This window comes from Arvicanthis niloticus, chromosome 22, assembly GCF_011762505.2.
Source record: "Arvicanthis niloticus isolate mArvNil1 chromosome 22, mArvNil1.pat.X, whole genome shotgun sequence".
Lineage (NCBI taxonomy): Eukaryota > Metazoa > Chordata > Mammalia > Rodentia > Muridae > Arvicanthis > Arvicanthis niloticus.
Window position 1 is genome coordinate 2,799,959 of NC_133429.1, and position 19,217 is coordinate 2,819,175.

Below are 19,217 nucleotides of genomic sequence, written 5' to 3' on the forward strand. Positions count from 1 at the left end.
TTTTCAATCCTTGCTCCCTCCCTTGAGACCTGGTTGACTGTCTGAGCTAGCATGGTCATGGTCACATGTATTATTGTGCACCTGGAATTGGACTGATTGTTGCCTGGAAACCTTTTCCCAAATTGTACTGTAACAAATTTGCTGACAACGAACCACCTGTCTTTAGATTCCTGGAGGACTGATCCAGGTTGATGAAGTCACTCTGTGCCAGGTTTTCATCTCTTCCAGCGGTTCAATTCCCTGGGGTCATGGGGTGTCAAGGACATCAGGGTGGTCTGTGACCAGTGCATGGAGGTGGGAAAAGGGAGAGGGTCTTTCCTCAGGAAGCTATGGGTTGGGAGAAATCCAGGCTCTGCTCATTGCCACGCCCACCCCTAGTTGAACACACCCTCCACCAGCCCCAGGGACCTCATCACAACAGTTAGTCAAATCCAGCGGGATGGACTGCCTGAACTAGCAAGGCAGAATACATGGCCTCACTCTGGCGTCCTGGTCCACGGGTAACTTCTCCATGGAGGGAGCGCTAACCTTTCCTTCCTATGACTTGCCTGGTGAACGCCCAGAGAAGTGGAGTTTCTAGAAATCTCTTTTCTGGTCACTGTTGATTGGCTCATGTCCCAGTGCTGAGAGATGGGACAGGTCTAGCTTGTCTCTGACCAAATATGGGATTTAGAAAGCACAGACACAGCTAGGCGTGGTAGCTCCCACTGTCACTCAAGCTGATGGAAAGCTTAGGTAGAAGGGTCAAGAGTTCAAGCCGGTCCAGGCAACTGAGACCTTGTCTCAAAATAACAAGAGCAGGTGAGATGGCTCAGCTGGTAAAGACGCTACCAAAACTGTCCTGGGTTTAGTTAGTGGAAGGACAGATCTGATTTCTCCAAGCTGTCCTCTGACCATCACAGAATAAAGGTTTAATAAACTCTAAAGAAGGCTGAGGGCCTCGCTAAAGAATAGAGGCCCTGCTTTGAATTCCCCAGTGAAGGGCTGGGGACGTGGTCGGGGTAGAGCCCCAGCCTAGAATCCCCCATTAGAAGTCTAGGGGTGCAGTCGTGGGGTCAGAAGAGACGTGATCTACTTGGAAAAGTCCTGATCTCCCTTCACCTTTGGCGATTCCAAGGGCTCTTAGGGCACAGCACACAGGTGACCAGCAAGGCGGGGTCTTTTTAGATTTTATTTCTGAGTGGGGTAGGCAGGCCAGTACAGAGGGTATTGAGTTGCAAGTGCTGGTCCTGCAGGGTCCAAGCGGGTCTCCCTTTCTGGGTGATGACCCTGTGCAGAATGCAGGGACACCAGTTTGCAGGTCCTAAGTCCACACCTTCCAGAGGGCAGAGTGTGGGTGCGTTGTAGGCTTAGCCCACCGGCTTGACCTTGGCAATGAAGAGGGCTGCAGCCTTCTCCAGGAACTCCTCGCGGGCCATGGGCGCGCTGGGTCGTCGCCCACTCGCCGCCCTGTCCAGGGCACGCGCCAGGCTGTCCGGACCCAGGCGGGACCCAGCCTCCAGGTAGTGCGTGGGCGCCGTTGCCAGGTCTCCTGCACTCAGCGCGCCCTCGAGCGTGTCCAGCACTGCCTGACCCACACGCCGATCGGCCACCGCTAGGCCAGGGTCCTCCAGCAGCTGGAAGAGGGCGCCGGCCCGCGCCACAAATTCCAGCAGCACGAAGCAGGACAGCATGCCGGTTCGGAAGATGCCCAGAGGTACAGCTTCATGGTCCCGGCACTGGATCTTGCGCAGCAGTGGTGCCACCACCTCCTCAGGCGCCCCGCCATCCCTGCAAACGCGCTTCAGCAGCTCGCTGTACGTGCGCCCGTCCAGCCCCGGTTTCTTCTTTCGGCCACTAGCACTCAGGCACTCGTAGGCCACGCTCACGTTATTGTTGAAGGCCGTCCTGCAGGGATAGTGGGGTGTCAGCAGCCCCCAGTCTGGCTGGCCACCTGGGCCTTTCCAGACCCACCTCAGCTCCTCATTTGTCTGCCTCTTCCTTTAGAGCACCAGGTACCCTAAGTGTTTGCTTTCTTAAAATTTATTTAAGAGGCTGCAGAGATGGTTCGGTCGGTAGGCCTGCTCTTATTGACGACTTGGGTTCGATTCCCAGCACCAACATTATGGCTCACAACCATCTGTAACTCCAGTCCCAGGGGTTTTGATGCCTTCTTATGGCCTCTGAGGCATGCATGCACACGGTGCACAGATGCATTCAAAGTGCCCATACATATACAAATTTAAAATGCTACTTAAGATGAAAATGGTATCTCTTAATCCTAGTACTCAGAGGCAGAGGGATCTCTGTGAGTTCAAGACCTGCCTAGTCTATATAGTGAGACCTTGTCTTAAAAGCAACTAATCATAAGCATAAGCATACATGTGTATGCATGATGTATGTGGTGGTCCAAGGACAACCTTTTTTTTCCTTCTATTTTTTTTTTTTTTTTTTTTTTTTTTTTTTTTTTTTTTAGGACAGGGTTCTTCTGTGTAGCTCTGGCTGTCCTGGCACTAGCTGTGTACACCAGGCTAACCTCAAGATCACAGCTATCTGCCTGCCTCTGCCTCTGGAGTCCAGGATTAAAGGTGTGTGCCACCATGCCTGGCTCAGAGGACAACTCAGAGTTGGGTCCCCTTTATTTTCACACAGATACCAGGAATTGAACTCGGGTTGCAGAGTTCAGCAAGTACCTTTACTGGCCGAGCTATGGGTGTGTGTGTGTGTGTTCTGTTTGAGACAGGGTCTCACGTAGCTGGGACATCTTGAACTGATACTCAGGGTGTTCTGGAATTGCTGATCCTCCTGCTTCTACCTCCTAAGTGCCACCATGATCAGTTTACACGGTGCTGGGGCTGCAACCAGGCTTTTGTGCATTTTGCCAACTGAGCCCTGCCCGAGCTCAGTTAACTCTCAACCAAGTGCTCATTCAACTGGCATCTGTGACAGGCTCATTCACTCTGCCCCTAGCACAAGGCCTGAGGGCAAGACCAGTCCTTAGTGCCACCCCTTACATATTAAGCCTTAGTGTGGTGTCTTCATGCAGCCATCCTGTGGCGAGCCAGCTCTTTATTTTGAAGCAGGGACTCTCAGTAGCTGAGGCTTGAGCCCATGATCTTCCTGCCTTAGCCATTGTGGCTGTCTTTAAATAAAGTTTTATTGAGACAGAGTAACCAGCCAGTTCTGACAGACCTGTGGCTAAATCACATCCTTAGCTAAGAGCTAGTGTATATAAGGAGAGTGTGCTGAGTCAGGCGGCTCACAGATGTGACCATGAATATAGCCTTGTACAAAGGCTCCGAACAAGCTGACAGTCTGAATGCAGGACCCAAAGAGTAACTGTCTGATACTGGATGCTACTCTGGTTTTTATGTGGCTCAGCTTCAGGAGTGGTCTGCTCCACCCTGACTTCTGGGACCTCCTTGGATGTTTTACCTTCTAGAGTTGCGAGTGCTTAATAAATGCTATCCAGCTGTAGCAGGTGCCCAGAGGATAGTCTGTGTGTCTTTTGTAAAGGTCACTCAGCAGGGTTGCAGTTGTGGTAAGAGCTATGGAGATGCTGGGCCTGTTACAGCAGCACAACACAGCTCTTCCTGACTGATACACCTGTTCACAGCCTTTATTCTAGCTTCTCTGACAGTGATGGCCAGGGGCACAAGGACTGGGCCCTTGACTGGTTCCTGTACCAGGTGCAGATCTACCTCCCAGGGTAACTGGCTTTCTGGCACTGCTTCTGTGAGCCTTGGTCAGCTCATCTATGGGATGCAAACCCTACGTCCACACCTCCAGGTTCTTGGAAGGATGGATGACACACATCCTCGTGTGCTGGCCACACCTTGCCTTTGGCTGTTTATGGCCACAGGATGGATAATTATGGCCTGGAACAAGGACACCCACCTCTCAGGTGGCTCACATCTGCTCCTGGGAAGCACCATTGGGTCACTGACAAGTGATGAGGCAGAGGCAAGATGGTGAGCTACAGCTTTGGGAAAGCTGAGGTGGGGTCCCACTTAGCGCACTGTGCACACACAATGGGAGCCCTTTCCCCACCCTTTCTTTCTTTTGGGTCAGGGTCTCTCTGTGTAGCCCTGGCTGTCCTGGAACTTGCTCTGTAGACCAGGCTGGCCTTGAACTCACAGCCACCCACCTGCCTCTGCCTCCCCAGAGCTGGATGAAAGGTGTGTGCCGAGCCGTCAGGCTTCCGTCCCTCCTCCTACCAGTGGCTTTCCCTGTGGCAGGGCTGGGAGGATGTATGCGGGCACAAACCAGTTCCAGGTCTTTCCACTCAGGGAGCTCCTGGCAAGGGTGGGGTGGGGTAGAAGCAAGGATGCCAACAGCACCCTGTAGGGGCTGGGGTACCTCCCACGGAATGGCTGTGCAGAGGAAGCTTAGGCTGGCTTGTCTCCCAGTGAGACCAGCCAGTAACTCTGTTCTTTTAAGTCACGTAGTTTTGCTTGGTCAAAAGAGCTCTAAGAGAGTCATGAGAATGACTCCTAAGAGCTTCGGGACAGTAGGGTCAGTGTCTCTCTCCTGCCATCAGCAGTGTGGTAGCTAGAAAGGGTGGCAGGGGTTGCAGCCCATGGGTGTGACTCCTGGCTTGGCCTCTGGTGGCCAAGGCTTCAGCCATCTTCCAGGTTGAACAATGACCCTAAGTGGCTCTCACAGGCTGGCAGGGAAGTGACTGATGGGGATACTATGGCCATGGCCTACAGAGACGTGGGAGGGACTCCCCCTAGATCTGATGCTCTGGTGGCCTCACAAACTCAGTTCCTCAGGTCCCGGGAATTGGCGTAGCTTCTGCTGACAGGCCTCAGTGGTAGGGCTGCCCCATGTGCAGACTCAGGTTGAGCACTGCACAAGGACCCACTGTCTCCATACACACCACTCACAGGTGCGAAGGAACAGTGGTTTCCCTGGGGGAAGAGAGCCTAGCTCTGTGAGCCATCAGAGACATGGCTGTGTCTTCTGGGATCACCCCTGGATGCATCTCTAAGGATTCCACCTGCCTACTGGCTTTCCCCACATGCCCCTTGCTCTCCAATTGGCTGACAGTCAGTGGTGTCGCCCTAGGTCCTGGGTGAGCAACGGCACCAAGTCTGTGTCCACACAGACCCTCAGAGTGTGGTAAACACACAGCTTTCGTGGTTTCAGCTGGCTAAAATGAGTCCTTGTCAGAGAATGGCAGGTATGGATTCAGTGACTGGCAGAACCGGTTAGGTTGGTGGCATGGAGGCCAGGTGGTGAGAGACCTGGTGACACCCTAGCACCTCAGGGTGCAGTCTTGTGTGCTTCAGTCTCCCCACTCACATCTCCCATTGCTGAAGCTGAAGACTGTCCGCTGGCCTCCTGCCTTTGTGCCTGTGCCCCTCCCACCCTGGCCATCAGCGCGTTATGCCCCGTTCTTCCTTCCTCATTTTCATCTTGGACACTGAGCCCCTTTCCCCTGGTGCAGGGATGTCTGGTCTGCTCAGCAGGAAATGTATTTTCTCTGGACTTTCACTTCCCTAGGGGAAGCCAGAGCCGCTGTTGCCCACCATCTTCCGCCTTGTGCCCCTTCCCCACTCTCCTACCCGAGTCTTCTTCCATGCTGACACCTCAGGCACCAGCTCATCCATTTGGTCACCCCTGGTTGATGATGCCTAATGATCAGCTTCCCTCATCCACTATGCAATGAAAAAGTGTCCTCAGTCATCTTCTACAATCGAACTGGTCTCACTGCGGAGCTCCCTGCAGGGTTCACATCCAGCTCTAAACCAGCCTGTGCTCTGCGAGTGCATGTCAGGAACTTCTTCTGTAGGCTGGGGGTACACAGACTGCCTATCTCCTGGACAAGCACCACAGCTATTTATGCTACCTCGCTGGGCTTCTTGACTTCCAAAACCCTGGGCTGCGAGGACAAAATGGACACGGGTTCAAAAGCAACCCCCTCCAGGCCCTAATCATCTGGAAGCTCATGCAATGGATGGACTACAACTCCCAACACTTCCTACAAGGACCACAATTTCCAGTACACCCCGCGCTCACTGCGGCCGAAATCGATGCGAGGAGCGCCGAGAGCCTTAACCAGGCTGCCACACCGCCTCAAGCCAACCAGACCCGGGAAAAGAGAAGAGACCACTACTCCCGGAAACGCCCCGCGTCGGCGGCGAGTTGCGCTCGCGCGGGGCCTGTCGGGAGTTGTAGTCCTGGCACCCCCGCCCGCCATCGGTCCGCACCTCTGCGAGTGGTGAGCCAGGCGAAGGTGCCACAGCGCGCGGCCCAGGCGCTGTTGCTGCAGGAGGAGCTGGCCCGGGGGCTCCCCGGCGCCTCCGTTGGCTGGCGAACGCAGACCCATGTTCTCAAAGTAGTGCGCCAAGAAGGCGATGGGCTCCTCGGGCCGGGTTTCCAGCACCTTCAGGAGGGCTGCGCGCAGCATCTCCGTCACGCCGACCTGCCGTAGGAAGTCCTCCTCGCTCTCAGCTGTCGCTACCGCCTGAGACACCGACGTCCGGCCACTGTCCGGGAAATTGGCCGGTGGTGCTACTGCCGGCCGCCGTTTCTCCACTGCCGCCATTTTTGCTGGGGGCAGCGGGACCGGAAGCGCCGCCATAATTCACGGCGCGATGAGGCGCCCTCCCTGGACGGCCATTTTTGTTAAGGGCAGAGGATCTCTGTCTCCCTCCCCCACTCCCCCCCACCCCCCGCGACTCTCGATAGTGACAAGCGCAGGCTACCTTTCCCCCTGTGCCCTAACTGGTTTTCTCTTTTTGCGTCTCTCCTGCTCCTCCGTGACTGCATTTTCTAGCTTCGGTCTGGAATCGTGAGCTTGCCAGACTTCAAAATGGTTCCCCAGGAAGGGCTGGTTTCTAGCTTGAAGCGCGAGACCTTGCCATCTTAGTAGTGGGCAAGTCTTCCTTTGCACGGTCTCCTAGCAACAAGCACCTGGGTACCAGAGAAACCCCACAGAGCCAACCAGGAATCTAGGGCTGAAAGCGGGGTTCAGACCGTTTTCTGCGTTTGCTCTTAGACTCGACCTGGCTCTTCCGGGTTTTTGGCCTCGCTTTGTCTCTTTGCGAGCGTTTAGCGTGCCTGAGCGGAGTCTTCACCAGATTCCCCTTCCTTCCCCAGACTGTTACCCTTCCTGACCACCAGAGGGGGCTGCTGTCGTAACTCTGAACGGCTGTGGCTCTCTAGTATCCTTGCGTGTCCGGCTTCTGTGTTATCTTTGGCAGTTTATCTACTGACATCGTTTTTTATTCCCTTGTCCGGCATCCATACCGCTCTTCGTGTTTTCCCGGGTTCCCCCCGCCCCCAAGAACTTTTTCCAGGCCACTGGGCACCTCCTTATTTACTCTTAGTTACTCCGCCTAGTATCCTCCTGCCTGTTGCTCGGGCCTACAAAGGTAGATGAGGATGTGTGCCTGTCTCCAGGGACTCTGGGTGTAGGGATAGGAGATGCATAAAGCCTCCCTATTCGCAGTACGAATGAATACACCAATGGCTAGATACGGGGGCCTTTATTTACCTCTGGGCCAACAGGCAGGAAAGCCCAGCAGCCAGGAGGAGCTTATAGATGTGCTGACCACCAAGGAAAGTGGCCATCCTATCAACTTGATGCCCCAAATCCTACAGCTGATCACTCTCTGCTTCCTTTAGTCTGGCATAATCGAGCTTCATAGGAGTGTGCATGAGCTGGCGTCTGGGCGAGGACCTGGCTGGTAGCATTTCCACAGGCATTTCCACAGGCGGTAGGAAAGGAAGGCCAGTGTAAGCAGCCCCAGCACCAAGCTGCCAATCCATAGGGCGACGACAGAGGCTTAAAGATTAGGAAGAAAAGCTGTCACCAGTCCTGCTGCCTGTGGGCTCTACAGAGGGAACTGTACATAGGTAGTATTCTCAACTAGCTGGCCTCTACGTGGGTAGAAAACAGTCACTCAACCAGACGTGTTCAAAGACAGCATGGAAGAGTGAGCATGCTTAAAGGGAGGTTTTGTTTTCTCACTCTGAAGCGTAGGCTGACATTGACCCTTCTGCTTTTACTGCCCAAGTACTTAGGTCATAGCTGTGCGCCATCATGCCCAGCATAGTTCTGTGTTTTGTTTTGTTTTTGTCTGTTTTGTTTTTCTGAGACAAGAGTCTTCTATGTAGTCCTGGCTGGCTTTCCTAGAACTTGCTCTATAGACCAGGCTGGCCTTGAACTCAGAGATTTGCCTACCACCACCTGGCTTAAGATTTATTTTTTTGTTTGTTTGTTTTTGCTTTGCTTTTCAAGACAGGGTTTCTCTGTGTAGCCCTGGCTGTCCTGGAACTCACTCTGTAGACCAGGCTGGCCTCGAACTCAGAAATCCACCTGCCTCTGCCTCCCAAGTGCTGGGATTAAAGGCGTGCGCCACCGCCTGGCAAGATTTATTTTTTTAATGTTCAGTTTTTTGTTTATATATATGTGTGTGTATGTCTCTGTGTGTGCCATATACATGCAGGTACCCTTGGAAATCAGAGGAGGGTGTCAAATCTCCGGGTACTGGAGTTAGAAGTGGCTATGAATTTCTTGTCTCTGCTTTCTGACTGTCTTATTTTGTTTTTTTTTTTGTTTTGTTTTGTTTTGTTTTTTTTTGTTTTTTGTTTTTTTTTTGGTTTCTCTGTGTAGCCCTGGCTGTCCTGGAACTCACTCCATAGACCAGGCTGGCCTCGAACTCAGAAATCTGCCTGTCTCTGCCTCCCAAGTGCTGGGATTAAAGGCGTGTGCCACCACCGCCTGGCGACTGTCTTATTTTGATATGCAGGAGTTCTTAGTGTGCATGTCCATATGTCACACATGCATGTGGTGCTCTTGGAGGCCACAGTGTGGGTTGCGTCCCCTGGATCTGGAGTCACAGGTGTTTGTGAGCCATCTTTTGGAGAGAGAACCCAGGTCCTCTGCAAGACCAGTGAATTCTCTTAACTTCCGAGCCATCTGTCACTCCAGACCCGATTAACATTTTAAAATTCAGCCATAAAATATGTGTCACAGTGGTGTGTACCTGTTATCTCAGCACTGAAGAGGCTGAGGCAAGCAGATCATGTTCACCTTTAGCCATGAAGCAAGTTTGAAGCCAGCCTCTGGCTTATGAAACCAACGTTAAAAACTGTTTTTTAGGCCGGGCAGTGGTGGCGCAAGCCTTTAATCCCAGCACTCGGGAGGCAGAGGCAGGCGGATTTCTGAGTTCGAGGCCAGCCTGGTCTACAGAGTGAGTTCCAGGACAGCCTGGACTACACAGAGAAACCCTGTCTCGAAAAACAAAAAACAAAAAAACAAACAAACAAAAAAACCCAAAAAACAAAAACCAAAACCTGTTTTTTACTGTTTGTTTCACGGGATCCCTGCCTCTGAAATTCTGCAAGGTGCTTCAAGTTCTAAGTGGTCTCACAGGCAGGAAAGCATACTGAACGTAGAGTAAACTGAGGCTAGGCATGGCACAGACCCCCACTAGCATTTTAGTCCCATTTGTCCCTCCCTCCCAAGGCCCCAGCACTCACAGGGATTTGGAGTCACCTGGCCAGGAACATACAGACTGGTCACCTGCCCGCCAGGGTCCAGGCGGCACTGGAACCAGCCCTCTGGAATGGGACCTGGGGGCAGCATGCTTAGCCGTGCCTGGGCCCCGGCCTCCTCCTTATGGTAGGCTGTCAGGTCGCCAGGAGCCAAGGTCCAGTGCACGGTCACTCCAGGCCCACAGGATGCTTCACACAGGAGCTCCCAGCCTGTCTCCAGGTCCTGGTGGATTTCGGGATGGCAAGGTGTCTCAGAGCTCAGAGTCCTAGGGCTAAGCTTGGGGTGTGGAGGGGCAGAAGGCAGGGCGGTGATGTTGAGCCCCGAGGAGACTGCTTCAGCGGTACTGGATGAGGCCAGGCTGTAAGGCTCAGCAGAGGTCGTTTCCCAGGGCTCAGGTGAGGCCTGGCTCTCTAGAACTGCAAACAGAATGAATGTTCTTCCTGTGGCTTTGTTTTCCCCATCTGCAGCTCAGAATTGGTCCAGAACCCCTTCAAGATCCCTCCCCCATTACTCAAGAGACACAGGGCAGCATAGTAGTTAGGACCAGGAGCTGATGACACAGAACAGTTACTGGATACCGGCTCCTATATAAGTCTACCAGGCCACTGTTTATTTAGTTTTTCAAACAGGGTTTTCTCTGTGTAGCCCTGACTGTCCTGGAACTAACTCTGAACACCAGGCTGTCCTGGAACTCACTTTGTACACCAGGCTATCCTGGAACTCACTTTGTACACCAGGCTGTCCTGGAACTCACTCTGTACACCAGTCTGGCCTCAAACTCAAGAGAGCCACCTGGCTCTTCTTTCTGAGTTCTGGAATTAAAGATGTGCACCACCACCACCCAGCTAAGGAAAGCCAAGAATTTGTGAACAGAAAATGACAGAAAGCCGGGCGGTGGTGGCACACGCCTTTAATCCCAGCACTTGGGAGGCAGAGGCAGGTGGATTTCTGAGTTTGAGGCCAGCCTGGTCTACAGAGTGAGTTCCAGGACAGCCAAGCTATACAGAGAAACCCTGTCTCAAAAAAACAAAAAAAATCATGCTGGGGCTAGCACAGAGTAGGTCCTTATCTTTTCAGTTAACCTTTTCTCTGGCTGCCTTGTGGGACAGACATTGAACAAGCTGCTGAGCCTAGAGGCAGACAGGACTCAGTGGCCTTACCTGGAATCTCTTTTTTGTGGGTCAGCACCAGTGTGGACAGCTGCATGGTGACCTGGCAGTAAAGGACAGGAGGGGCGGGAGTCCCCAGGGAGGGTAACAACCAGTGTTGTGTCATTTGGAACAGCGGTGTGCCCTCAGCCTCTTGCATCTCCTCTTCTTGCTCTACTTCCAGGGCCTGGGCACCCTCCAGTCTCTGCTCTCCCAGGAGCAAGGCAAAGGAGAGACTGTTTGGGTCTGCAGGCCAGATGTTGTGGGCCGTACAGGATACTACCTGGTCCTGTCCAGGTACCAGGAACTCCGGGGACACCACCAGCTGGTCTGGGAAGGCTGTGGATTAATAGTGGAGCCCAGGGTTGAGCTTGGAGGTCAGGGCTGGGCCAGGCAGAGGTGAGTTTAGAGTGATAGGGCAGCCAAGGCCTTGGGTGGTTGGGACAGGAAGAGTGGTTGTGTCATCCTTGAAGGTCTATAGGGTGGAGTATGGGGCAGTGAAGTGTGGGGACTTGGTGGGTGATGGCATTGGTATGGTGCAAGGTCCTGATTCCCCTGGGGTAGGTGGCACCTAGAAAGGCAGAGTGGGCCTCACCATACACAAGGACCTTCACCGCATGCTGGAAGCTTCGATTCCCACAGGAGCCCACGCACACACGAGTGCCTGTGTCTGACAGCATGCCTCGTATGGAGAGGATGCTGCTGCCTGGGAGGGTTTGTACATCACCCAAGCCGGTGTCCAGGCCGTGCCAGTGCACCCGGGCTACCCCCGTGTCACAGGACATGCTGCAGGTGATCTGGAGGGATGTGCCCATGGCCACAGCCACCTCAGGTTCAGGGGGATTCACCTGGAAGGACTGGCCTGGGGGTAAGAACATTAAAGCTGTGCTGGGGCCACTAGGTCCCAGGTTCCAGCCCTGACCCTGGGTTCAGACCCCAGGCCTGTAGACTTGTGCCCCAGGTTCCTGTGTCTTCATTAGAGAATAACCAGAGCCCCATTTCCCCAGACCAGCCTCTCAAAGCCATGGATTTTCATAGCCTTTCCAAAATCTCCTCCCTTGTACCCATTCATCTCTCGAAGCCTGCTTCCCTCCCCACATCCCTGCTTACCTCTGCTGAGCTGGAAGGGTACCATGGCCAGGGCGAGCAGGAGGACCAGGATGGACTCCATGCCTGCCTCTCTGTCTTGTGACCGCCAGGGGAGGCCGCTTAAATAACAGTGGGCTGGCCGCTTCCTACTGTCTGAGACCCTGCCTCTCCTCCCCCTTCTGCCTGCTCTGTGGGAATTTCCCAGGGGGCTTTCCCAGCCCGACCCCCACTTTGTAGGAGGCAGAGAAGTGGAGGCTAGAGGTGAGGTAGGGACCCGGGAACACAGTCATTACAGACATATGGGTAGGGAAGGTCTGGGAAGTTTCCAGGCCCCAGTTCTAATGGACGGGAAGGCTGAAACTAAAAGCTGGAGGTAGGTCACCATGGTGGGTCAAGTGCATGGAAATCTGCCAGTCCTAGGTTGCTCCACCCACCCAGCTGGCTAGAGCTGAGTTTTCACTTCTACAGGTGGCCGCTTGGCAGAGGGGCCTGGCCTGGTTCTGGATGGTGGGGGTCCCCGGGGCCAAGTGCACCAGTGTGGGAGTTATTCTGGGGCCTGAGTTCTATGTGAGGTGTGTCTGGGATAAGTCACCAGTTGTCCCCTAAGTCTTCGTCCTTTCATTGCAGGCCTGACAGAGCCTGGGGTCTGGGGCTGGCTCACTTCCACCTGCAATGTGGAGACTTGGGTTTGGTGGATCCTTGTGGAGCCATGGACCTTGCCAGGAAACTTGGTAAGACAGCAGGTTCAGAGTCCCTGGCACGCCAGGCGGCTCCCTGTTCCCTACCAGATACCTGGCCTGCAATACGTGCCACACTTCCCACATGGGAACCGTGACCTGTGCCACACTTCCCACACAGGAACCGTGACCTGTGCCACACTTTCCACATAGGAACCGTGACCTGTGCCACACTTCCCACACAGGAACCGTGACCTGTGCCACACTTTCCACATAGGAACCGTGACCTGTGCCACGTAGCCCAGACCAGAGTTCTCCATGCTACTGAGGTATCTAGAGGCCCTGAGGGTTTAAGCTTTCCTTCCTGACATTCTTCCCTGCAATAGGTATTTAATCTCTGCTCCATCCCCAGGAGGTGGTATGTACCCATTTTCCAAGATGTACAATCAGTGAACGGTTTGGAACCAAGGGCTGTCTCTTTCATCAAGAACACAGTGCAGAGCATGGAGAAAGCCTGCCGACAGAGCTGCAGCCTCCTGAGGAAGGCCCCTCCCCCTCCCAGACAGCCGCTGCTAAGCTAAGCACAGTCATCAAGGAGCTTCCAGGCTCACCTTTGTCCTCAGCCCCTCAGCTGAAGGGCTCTCAATTCTGTTCCTAAGTCCCCAAGACACAGTGGTGTATGGATGTACAGGAGTTTGGGAGCCCCTGCTCCCCCCCTCCCCCATTGCAGGTCTGGGGACCCATGGCCTTCCATTTCTGACTCCTCTGTGTGGTTTTCCTGTAGTACTGGATTCCCTGGGAGTCAGGGAACCCCAGCTTTGGACTCCCAAATCTTAGACTAAATTTTCCCACCCCCTGAGCCATGTATGGGCGCATCGCATCGCTCAAGCCCAGTGCCTGACAGTGTCGTCATCAAACGTCAAAATATCATACATCCTCCCCCACCGTCTCTCCTGTTCTGCCCTCCTGGCCCAGGCCTTACTGAGGAGCACCAGCTGCAAATCAACACCCCCAGGCTTGAGGTTCTTGCAGAGAAAGCAGGCTTGTTTCCTGTGTTCTTGCCTCAGGCAAGCCACACCTTTGCACCCAGACTTTGGGTCTCCAAGTCTCCAAGACCCTCCCACTTCCCTTTCCAACCTCCTCTGCCTTCCTAAGGTACCTTGAAGACTTGCAGATTTGAAGTCTGTCTCCACTCAAGCGTGTCACCTAGGGGTCATTTGGGAAGGGGAACTTCAGTTGATAAAAGTGCTCCCAGCAGAACTGGTCTGGAGGCAGCCCGTGGGGGGATTTTTTAAAGAAATAATGATGTGGGAGGGCCTGGCCCTCGGTGGTACATCCCCGGGGCTGGGGTCCTAGATGCTACAGGAAAACAGGTGGAGCTGCACTCCTCCATGGCCTCCGCGTCACCTCCTGCCTCCAGGTCCCTGTCTTGGTTTCCCTTCATGAAGGGCTGGGATCAGGATGTGTAAGTTGAAATAAACACTTTCCTCCCCGAGTTGCTTTTGGTCACTGTGTATTATCTCAGCAACAGAAACCTTAACTATATAGGGTGAGACTTTGTCTGCTTTGGCCCTGCCCCCTGCCCCCTGCCCCCTGCCCCCTGCCCCCTGCCCCCTGCCCCCTGCCCCCTGCCCCCTGCCCCCTGCCCCCTGCCCCCTGCCCCCTGCCCCCTGCCCCCTGCCCCCTGCTCAGCATTCAAACTGTGGGATCTTCTCAGAAGCAGAAACCGAGGCACCAGTGATAGAGTGTGTGGAATTGGAGGCTGGTATCAAAACGGGGAAACTGAGGTGTGGAAAGAGTAGTGGACACCAGGTTCAGGTGTGCGTGTGTGTGTGTGTGTGTGTGTGTGTGTGTGTGTGTAGTCAGGGTTGTGGCTGCCTGGACCCCATCCCCCGCCCCTTGCCCAGCATGCACCAGTGCCCGGATGCTGTGCAGGAAGGTGACTCCAAGACAGGGGCCCTTCCCGGGAAGCTGGGCTCTTAACCCGGGTGGGGGGCAGCAAACCTGGTGAATGGGCTACTTCCCCACCCCTGACCCAGCTTCCTGCTATACCAGGGCCAGGTGGGGAGGGGTCAGCAGAAGCCTGGCAGGCTAAGGCGTGGATCCTGCTTTCCTTGAAGGTCTTAAGGGACATTCTTTTCAATCCTGACTCCACCTGCAAGACAGTGGGGCATCCTGTTCATGGTGGGGGACAGAGGGTGCGAGCTGGAGCCATAGGGCAGAGGGGACAAGCATGGAAAGGCCAGAGTTGGAGGAATGGGGGGCAGAGAGACAGAGAGGGACAGAGAGGGAGAGAGAGACAGAGACAGAGAGGAGGACACAGGGACAGAGATAGACAGAAAGACAGAGAGGAGAGAGGGAGAGGGACAGAAACAGACACAGATCAGAGAGACAGAGAGAGAGGTACAAAGGCAGAGACAGACACAGAGACTCAGACAGGGTAGAGACAGAGAGACACAGAGACAGTGAGGGCCCAGGGCTGGAGTGCTGGTAGCCAAGGGGCTATCTGTCCCCAGCAGGGTCAAGAGCCAGCAGGACTCTGTTGTATTCTCGGGGGCACCTCCTGTCCTTGACCTCCTCTTCCCACCATTGTCGTGCAAGGAGGAAGTCCTCCTGGCTCCACAGGAAGCCCCCCCACCCCAGAGGACAGTGTAGGGGAGGGTGGAGAGACTGCTCAGTGGTTAAGGGGACTGGCTGCTTCAGAGGACCTGAGCCCTATCATGCAGGTCGGGTGGCTCACGACTGCCTGTAAGTGCAGTTCCGGGGAGAGCCACTGTCTTCTGCCTGTGAGGCCATTTGCATTACATGGAATGGGAGGAATAGACACATGGAAGCACACAATTAAAAAAAAAAAAGGCTGGATATAGTGAAGCACATCTTTAATCCCATCATTCTGGAGGCAGAGGCAGGGGAGTTCAAGGCCAGCCTGGTCTATATAGTGAGTTCTAGGATAGCCAAGGCTATGTAGAGAAGCCATGACTGAAAAACCATAAATAAATAAATATTAAAAACAAACAAACAAAAACCAAAAATAGGGTCTGGAGACAAAAGAATTTAGCAGTTAAGAATACTTCCGGCTCCCAGCACCCACAGGATGGTGTACAACTATCTATAATTCCAGTTGCAAGGGGTCTGATGCCCCCTTCTGGTCTTCACTGGCACTGCCTGCATGTTGTGCATAAATGTAAGTGCAGGCAGAATACACATCCAGGATCACAGGAAGTGCAGGGACAAAGAGTGGAGCAGAGACTGAAGGAAGGGCCATCCAGAGACTGCCCCACCTGGGGATCCATCCCATCTGCAGACACCAAACCCAGACACTATTGCTGATGCCAAGAAGCACTTGCTGACAGGAGCCTGGTATAGCTGTCCCCTGAGAGGCTTTCCCAGAACCTGACAAATACAGATGTAGATGCTTGCAGCCAACCATTGGACTGAGCACAGGGTCCCCAATGGAGAAGTTAGGGCAAGGACTGATGGAGCTGAAGGGGTTTGCAACCCCATAGGAAGAACAACAATATCAACCAACCAGACTCCTCAGAGCTCCCAGGGACTAAACCACCAACCAAGGAGTACACATGGAGGGACCCATGGCTCCAGCTGCATATGTAGCAGAGGATGGCCTTATCTGGCATCAGTAAAAGGGGAGTTCCTTGGTCCTGTGGAGGCTTGATGCTCCAGTGTAGGGGAATGCCAGGGTGCTGAGGCAGGAGTGGGTGGGTGGGGGAGCACCTTCATAAAAGCAGGGGAAGGGGGAGGGGATGGAGGTTTGTGGAGGGGAAACTGGGAAACGGGGATAACATCTGAAGTGTAAATAAATAAAATAACCAACAAAAATGAATAAATAAATAAATACTTAAAAAAATGACATACCCCCTAGCAGTGTTGAGAGTCACAAATATACTCCTTCCCATACAGACGTAGAGCTAGACCTGGTTATCTACTGTCCATGGTGGGACACTCAGCTTCAATCCACATGGCCTTTGTGCTCCTGAAATCACCTGTTTTAAGTTGTACTGGGCCGGTGGGAGACTCTATGGGAAGGGCCAGACCAAAACCCAATAAACTACAAGCAATGAAGACAGGTCTGCTCGGGCTGGCTGGCTCACAGAGATGGCTCAGCGGTTAAAAGCACCGGCTGCCCTTCTAAGGGGACCTGGGTTATTGAGTTAGAATCCGTAAGTTTTGTTTCAGGGGGCCCAGTGCCCTCACACAGATATACATGCAGGTGAAACACCAATCGTGTACATAACATGAACACAAATTACTGACAAAAGAAAAGAGGTCTGCTCTGCCTGTCTTAGGGCCTGGCAGCCCGAGGAACCTCATGCTGCCTGCTGTCTTCTGTCTGGAGGATAGGCAGGGGAAGGTTATCCACCTGGCCCTGGATTGCCTGAACTTGGAGGTGTCAGAAATCACAGAGACTCCGGGAGGCTGAATTCTGGCTTTGAGGATTCCACAGATGCATGCTGGGCTGGGGCTGGGCAGCTGAGGGTGTCACAGATTCCTGGTCAGGTTCCTAGCGACACCTGCTGGCCGGGGAAAGGGAGGTCTGGCTGCAGGTGCCCTGTGCCTGGGCAGGTACAAAACTCCCCGCAGCACTCCTCATGGCAGATGGTACTGGTCTGGCACCCCGAAGGCAGCTAGATGTTCAAGACAAAAAGCATCCCACATGGGGACATTGGTCTCTGAGGACAAAGCTGAACAGAGAGCCTGGGAGCCTAGGGGAATTTCTGGTGGTCCCTCACACTGCTGGAGGACCAGAGTGACATGTTATAGTCATAACTGTTTGGTGGTTTCTGCCTCTGCTCTCAGGAGAGGGGCCAGCTGCAGCAGGAAGGCTGGGGGTGGGGGTCACAGGTATACTGGGGACCATGAGTAGGGCTTGTTTTCCAGAACTACCCTCCACCTTAATTGAACAACCTGGAGCCCTGACCTCAGGCTTCCTATCGACTGTTAAGCCAGTGGACAGCATATGACTCCTCATGTGAGGACATCCTCCAGCAGTGGCCCTGGCTGGTCTGGTACTGTGGGAGACCATAGGCTTAGATCTTTCAAACTCTGCTTTTAACATGGGTTCTTAAATGCTTTAACCTCCCTTCTAACCTACCACTCACCAGCAGTAGTGGAAAAGTTAATAGGATACGGGCTAAGTGGACCTGTTTAGACATTGTTCTTTGAAGCAAATCCAGTCTGTGGTGTCAGGAAATTGGCAATGGCAGCTCAACCCACTCACAAACACTTCATGACTACACCAGCAGTCCGGTTCAGTCGTGTCAGGATAGCAGACTCTAGTCAGCAGCTCCACCCACCCGTGCTGATTCTGCAGAGGCCTGGAAGTCTCTGCTAGGTCATGTCACCGCTGTTGCTCTCCCGACTCTACCAAACTGAACTGCTATTGCATCCATGAAGTGTTTGTGGGTGCAGTGAGTGGCCACTGCCTGCTGACCTGTGAACTGAACTGTTGATTTCCAGACAACATAGACCGGAGTTGCTCCAAAGAGCCTTTCTAAACAGGTCCACTTCCCCTGTATCCTCTCTTTCCCACTACCTCTGGTGGGTGGTGGGCTACAAGGGAGGTTAAAGAATTTAAAAGCCATTAAAAATTGGTTTCTGAAAAAAAATTAGTTAAAATTTCCACTTCAGGGACCTCTCAGAACTCATATGTCTGATAGACACAGGACTGAGATGATCAGAATCTGGGAGCACAAAGCAGAGACCATGAGTCGTTTAACCCTGATGCTAAATCCTAACCTTCTACCTCAACCCCAGACCTACACTAACTCCAGTCCAGCCTTAACCCTACAGAGGAGGAGGGGATTCTGGTTTCCAGATACACCTGGCCACCCACTCAGAGCCCTCCCCTTTATGACCACTGTAGCATACAGTTTTTCAAGCTACTTTTAGTAAGCATTCAGCCTCTCCTCTAGCCACCACCCAGCAGAGGTAGTGAAGAGAAAAGTTATTAGGATGGGGAAGTGGACTGTTCAGCAGCAGTTCTTTGGGGGTGAGCTCGATCTTCTTGGCAGCAGTTCAGTCCCGTAGAAAACCCCAAATACAACTCAGCAGCTGCAGACCAGTCCTCTAGGGAGGCAGACACCAGGCAGGAACCAGCAGCTACAGTCCAGTCCTTTCAGCAAGCAGACACCAGGCAGCTGTAGTTCAGTCCTGAAGAAACTGCCAGGGTGTAGTTCAGTCCTGAAGAAACCGCCAGGCTCACCGACCGACTGGCCTGAGGTGAGGCTGTGGAGGCGGCCATCTGCGGCAGGAGCCTTGTGAGCAGTTCTTGGCCAAGTTTCTCTCGATGGTGGCGTCATCACAAGTTGAACTCAACAACAACGCTATGTAAAGTGAACCAATACATGGGAGTCTTTAGTGAAGAATGGCGAGGCAGAACAAACCAAACCACGGCTCAGTGCTCGTCTCCCACTGTCTGTGGGGTCACATTTATACTCCTTCATAAAGTGTCCTTTCATGTGTCTGCTGTATCAAAGCATCCTTTCCCCTGTGTCTGCCTTAGGAAAACAGGGTTTTACATGTTTGCTTTAGCAAGACATCTTTCCCCCGTGTGCCCAGCAAAACAATATTTGACATAACTAACTTTCCAAAGAACTACAGGTTTTCACTTCATCCTCCCACCAGCACTTGGCCTCTCCCTTGGCTTTTTACCTACCATCCAAGGTCACACTTATGGACTCCATACCCAGTCATCAGAGATTGCCTTTCTTTAGCCCTCCTCACCCACCAGGGACATGCCCATGGGCTCAGCCCCCTCCTTTCCACATCTCCATGCTTGGCCCCACCCATATAAGC

At 53.4% G+C, this 19,217-nt stretch overlaps 2 protein-coding genes and 1 long non-coding RNA gene across 4 annotated transcripts; 1 reads left to right on the top strand and 2 right to left on the bottom strand.

The window, feature by feature from the left end:
- Positions 1-1,157: 1,157 nt before the first annotated feature.
- Positions 1,158-6,567, bottom strand: Tpgs1 (tubulin polyglutamylase complex subunit 1). Its single transcript, XM_076919596.1, has 2 exons — positions 6,195-6,567; positions 1,158-1,887 (listed from the first exon to the last, which is right to left on the bottom strand). Exons 1-2 carry the CDS (start codon positions 6,530-6,532, stop codon positions 1,350-1,352), a joined length of 876 nt encoding a protein of 291 aa, XP_076775711.1. The 5' UTR covers positions 6,533-6,567; the 3' UTR covers positions 1,158-1,349.
- A 1,031-nt stretch (positions 6,568-7,598) lies between these two features.
- On the bottom strand, positions 7,599-11,828 carry Madcam1 (mucosal vascular addressin cell adhesion molecule 1). The gene is made up of 5 exons (XM_076919595.1): positions 11,749-11,828; positions 11,234-11,500; positions 10,651-10,977; positions 9,475-9,906; positions 7,599-7,774 (listed from the first exon to the last, which is right to left on the bottom strand). The coding sequence occupies exons 1-5, from the start codon at positions 11,807-11,809 to the stop codon at positions 7,632-7,634; spliced, it is 1,230 nt and encodes a 409-aa protein (XP_076775710.1). The 5' UTR covers positions 11,810-11,828; the 3' UTR covers positions 7,599-7,631.
- Positions 11,829-11,924: 96 nt separating this feature from the next.
- On the top strand, positions 11,925-13,890 carry LOC143435896 (uncharacterized). 2 transcript variants are annotated; one of them, XR_013106221.1, is made up of 3 exons: positions 11,925-12,458; positions 12,586-12,733; positions 12,817-13,890. It is a non-coding gene; the product is annotated as an uncharacterized LOC143435896 (long non-coding RNA). The 2 variants fall into 2 exon arrangements; XR_013106222.1 differs by having other exon boundaries at positions 12,650-12,733.
- The last annotated feature ends 5,327 nt before the right edge of the window (positions 13,891-19,217 follow it).

What these genes read in the sequence shown, in the direction of transcription:
- Madcam1 (XM_076919595.1), bottom strand. Translation starts at nt 11,809, where the DNA reads ATGGAGTCCATCCTGGTCCTCCTGCTCGCCCTGGCCATGGTACCCTTC. An exon ending in CCACAAAAAAGAGATTCCAG is followed by an intron (nt 9,907 to 10,650) that starts GTAAGGCCACTG and finishes TTCTGTTTGCAG; the next exon opens with TTCTAGAGAGCCAGGCCTCA. An exon ending in CCAGGTGACTCCAAATCCCT is followed by an intron (nt 7,775 to 9,474) that starts GTGAGTGCTGGG and finishes CTAATCTTTAAG; the next exon opens with CCTCTGTCGTCGCCCTATGG.
- Tpgs1 (XM_076919596.1), bottom strand. Translation starts at nt 6,532, where the DNA reads ATGGCGGCAGTGGAGAAACGGCGGCCGGCAGTAGCACCACCGGCCAAT. An exon ending in CTGGCTCACCACTCGCAGAG is followed by an intron (nt 1,888 to 6,194) that starts GTGCGGACCGAT and finishes CTATCCCTGCAG; the next exon opens with GACGGCCTTCAACAATAACG.